Source organism: Arachis ipaensis, chromosome B02, assembly GCF_000816755.2.
Source record: "Arachis ipaensis cultivar K30076 chromosome B02, Araip1.1, whole genome shotgun sequence".
NCBI lineage: Eukaryota > Viridiplantae > Streptophyta > Magnoliopsida > Fabales > Fabaceae > Arachis > Arachis ipaensis.
Window position 1 is genome coordinate 93,796,801 of NC_029786.2, and position 4,591 is coordinate 93,801,391.

At 33.9% G+C, this 4,591-nt stretch overlaps 1 protein-coding gene across 1 annotated transcript; it reads right to left on the bottom strand.

Annotated features, from left to right (window-relative positions):
* Positions 1-2,310, bottom strand: LOC107625770 (bifunctional monothiol glutaredoxin-S16, chloroplastic). Its single transcript, XM_016328476.2, has 2 exons — positions 1,849-2,310; positions 1-711 (listed from the first exon to the last, which is right to left on the bottom strand). The coding sequence occupies exons 1-2, from the start codon at positions 2,236-2,238 to the stop codon at positions 208-210; spliced, it is 894 nt and encodes a 297-aa protein (XP_016183962.1). The 5' UTR covers positions 2,239-2,310; the 3' UTR covers positions 1-207.

The window sequence follows — 4,591 nt, forward strand, 5'->3', positions numbered from 1 at the left end:
TACAACAACATATTCAGAAAGCAAACACTTTCTACTTACTACAATGATCAAAATCAAATATACATAACTAATTCTCTCTCTTTTCTTCCTTTTATCTAAAGGAGTTATACAACAAAACGTTACATGATGTGTATTGATGTTCCAATCTCCACTCCCAGTTCCCTCATTTCAAAAGAATATCTAAATAATGCAGAGTAGTTTGCACATTTATTTTTTGAACAAAGTAGCAAGTTCACCTTTCTCATACATAGAGGTCAATATATCACACCCTCCAACTAGTTCACCATTCACAAAGATCTGAGGAAATGTTGGCCAATTGCTGTACTGCTTCAGTGTCTCCCTCAGTCCATAGTTATAGTTTTCATCCAGCACATCTACACTCTCATAATCTACTCCTACATTCTCGAGAATGCCTATCACCCTCTGTGAGAATCCGCACATTGGTGCGCTTCTAGATCCTTTAATGAAAGCAACTACCTTGTTCTCTTTTACTAGCTTGTCGATGAGCTCCTCAAGTGGGACAGTTAATTGCATGTGGCGACCAGGTGTTAATCGAAGATCAGCCTTCTTCTTTGGTTGCTGCCTGACCCAAGTGGCGTTTCCTGACTCGTTACCAGGTGGAACTTTTCCACTGACTTTTATGTGTTCTTCCATCCAAGACTTCCATGCTTCAGTTAAAGTTGATCTATCAGGCTCATCCACAACCCCAAACTAAAACATACAATTTCAAAAAAATTCTGTTAATTGGATCATATTATTATGGCATACAAAACAAAACAAGACAACAAATCATGAGACTCTGTCACTTCCAATATTGTTGGTTTGCACTTTGCACCTGTTATCATGCCAACTTTGTTGAACTAAATTAAATCAAAAGCAGGATAAAGACAGATTTCAAGTCAGATAATTCATATTGATTATCTACTTAATCCATGTAAATGAAATGAGTGAGCAAATCTCTTTTCCCAAATCTTCTAACTTTCGGGGAAAACAGTACAATATTATTTTGGGATGGTCTGGTAAGCAATACAGCTCTTGCAACTCTAGGCATCAAATATGTGTGTGGAGTTGACTGACTCAAATATAGTGGGTTGAAATCAATGCCCATTGCACCATGTTGCTCTCCCCTTTTTAAAAGGAGCCTTAAATATTCTTTACAGCATAGTTGCACAGAGCATCTTTTGGCTGATGACTGCTGTCAGGGGAGTCAATGAACTTCATCCCAGAATAAGCCTCAATCAGACACTAGTATTCTATCGTGCAAAACACAACCTTGTATTCACTTCCAAGTCCCACCTATTTTCTTTTACTTCACTCAAATAAACTCTGATAGGTTGATTTCAAAGATCATATGTACATGGATTATGTATGCATTTCTTTAACATTGAAATGTAAATGTCGCATGGTTCCTTCCTCATCAAAGTCAGATACTCAAAATTAAACCATTTCCTAGTCATGGTAAGATTTCATTCAACAACAAGAAAAGACAACACAAACAACAAACAAATGTTCCCTTAATTACCTATAATAACCAATTAACCATGTCCACAAGTCAGAGCCTCAAATCTAAACCTTCCATAATGTTTCAACTACTCCCTTCCTCTATCTATCATACTACCCTCTTACTCTCTTCACTTAAACCGGATTTTAATTTTACGCACATAACCTGATAAAGAAAACATCTACCACCTTTCTCACAATATATGTTACTCCAACTTCATCTCCAACACTTCAATTACTAGCCATATCGAGTCTAAGTCCAATGAACCAGACACATTACTCAGCATCTTTCTCACACTTCATTTCCGAAACCACAAAATCACCATAGCAAGAAGAAAGCTTCTTTACCTTGACGGAGCCACATAGCTCCGGCACCGATTTCCAATGACTAGAAACGCTCGCCGCAATGTTCCGTGACAAACCGATGAACTGAAGCTCACCGTCCTTGCCGTAAACGGCGTAAACTCCGGCGGCAGATGGCAAATCTCCGGCAATTTCTCCGTTCTCGGGAGACACCGTGACCCGGTCCGTGTCACCGAGGTTCTTAACGGCGAGGGCCACCGGCAGCCATGGACGAGACCTCTTGGATGAGTTGTAGGGCTTGGGAGAAATAGCGCGGAGGTTGAGAGAGGGCTTAGGGTGGGAATTGAAGAAAAGAGTAGGGGCATTTTGGGGAATAGAAGAAAATAAGCGAATGAAAGAGAGGAGTTGGATAGAAGAGAGGTTTGTAGAAGCCATTGATGAGGGGAAAGAAATGGTGAATCGAGTGATAAACCTCTGCTCTCTCACCTTCTCTTTCTCTCTTTTTATTTTTATTGGAGAACACTGAATTGTCTGATTTTGTTTTCGGTTGGGCTCTCTAATTTGCTTATTTTTAACTTTTTGTCGAAGTTTGTACTTATTCAGGCCCATTAAAGAGGGTAATTCAAAGCCCACTAATAATGAAGGCTAGACAAAAAAAGGTTACAGTTCACCTAAAACAGTTACATTTCTACCAAAAAAACGAATTTAAGGGAAAAAAATCAAATCAAGGAGAAATTTTTATATTGAACAAACAAATTAGTCTAATATTTTTCTTTTACGAATTGACTTCTGGTCTTTTAGAATAGTAGAAAAACTAGTATTTAATAAAATAAAAGAACAAATTAATTCTTAACATTATTCAAAAAGTGACAAATTTTCTTAAATTTTCTAAAACAACCAATTTAGAGGTGTTTTTTTTTTTTTTCAAGTTGTCAACAGTAGTATTACTACTAAGATGATTTGATGTTGGTGGTGGGCTATATAGAAGGTTTTGTTTTGAATAATAATGACAATGTTTGCTTGTGATTGGTCTAAGCTTTCAAGTTTGGTTTAATTAAGAATTTTATTGCTACTTTGATTGTTGTAAATTGTAATCGCAACCACTTCAAATGATTAAGTTGTTATCTCCAAATCTAAAGTTGTAAAACTCTAATAAACCTTTGAACTGTGGATGGTTTTCACCGATGAAGTTACAACTGTTAAAATTAAATAACAATGCATTAGGCTTAATTATTCATTGCTACTAGCTAGGTTAGAAGATATAGTTTTTTGTTTTTTTGTTTTTTTTTACAATCATGTTATTTCCCAAATAAACAGCTCAACTTCCCATCCCACTTTTTATTTTCACTTTCTTCATGATAATTATCAGCTGCCGGAAATGAACAAGTTAACAAATTTAAACATGATTAAACCCCTATTACAGAATTGTCCAAGTTACTAGTTAACTAGTAATTACTACCATAATTATAATTTGATCATTTCTTTTATTTTAGGTGGAGGTGAAGTTGTGAATCATCTTGCAAAATGAAAATACTTCGCTTTAGATTACTATATCAGCACTAGGAAAATATTCGTTATGCGAATAATTATAAAAAATAATTATTCTTTGTATTAAAGCAATTTTAACATCTAACTTCATTCAAGTGATTAAAAGTTACGCGCGTTCTTTTTCTTGCTTTCACCAACAATACTATCACCTTATCTTCATTCTTTTCTCATTTGAATTTCTTCTTTTCCTTCTTTTTTCTTCTCATTTTCCATCGTCGTCATCATCATGATTATCATCGTTATCGTTATCATTATTTTTTTCTTATACATATCGTCGTTATCATTATTGTTATTGTTGAATTTTTGCCATGTTGATAATGTTGTCTGATCCAAAATTGATTTTCGATGTGTTTTTGTTTATAATTTAGTCTTGTTTTTGTGATTGCTTTCAAACTGAGTTAATTGTGTCGTAATTATTATGTAATTTCGGTTCATTTTTGAGTTAATTGTGTCGCAATCATTATATAATTTCGGTTCATTTCTGAGTAAATTAAGGTGCATTTGGACTCATTGTCTTGTACAATTCAAAACTCTTTCTCCTCATCTTTTACTGCTTCTCCTTCTTCCTTTTCATCTTTTAATGCTTCTTCTTCTTTTTCATCTTTTTCTTCTTCATCTTCACCTTCTTATTTCATTTTCTCAAAATTCTTTTTGATTTACTCTTTTGAGAGGAATAAAACCAAGAAAAAGAGAAGAAAATATCAAACAAAAAAAAAGAAGAAACATATTAATGACATTGTCTGATCCAAATTTGATTTTATATGTGTTTTTGTTCATGATTTAGTCTTGTTTGTGTGCTTGTTTTCGAACTGAGTTTATATGTCGCAATCATTATGGTAAATTTCAGTTCATTTATGAGTTAATTATGTCGTAATTGTAATGTAATTTTAGTTCATTTTTGAGTTAATTGTATTGCAATCCATGATGTAATTTCGGTTCATTTCTGAGTTAATTGTGTCGCAATCATTATATAATTTCGGTTCATTTCTGAGTGAATTAAGATACATTTGGACTCGTTGTCCTGCACAATTCAAAACTCTTTCTCCTCTTCCTCTTTATCTTCTACTACTTCTTCTTCGTCTTCTCTTTCTTATTTCATTTTCTCAAAATTCTTCTTGATTTACTTAAATTTAACACAATTTCTGAGTTCTGCAGATTCTTTACTATTGTTCTAATTGTGTTGCAATCATTATATAATTTCAGTTCATTTCTGAGTTAATTGTGTTGCAATTATTATGTG

What these genes read in the sequence shown, in the direction of transcription:
- LOC107625770 (XM_016328476.2), bottom strand. Translation starts at nt 2,238, where the DNA reads ATGGCTTCTACAAACCTCTCTTCTATCCAACTCCTCTCTTTCATTCGC. An exon ending in AGCTATGTGGCTCCGTCAAG is followed by an intron (nt 712 to 1,848) that starts GTAAAGAAGCTT and finishes TGTATGTTTTAG; the next exon opens with TTTGGGGTTGTGGATGAGCC.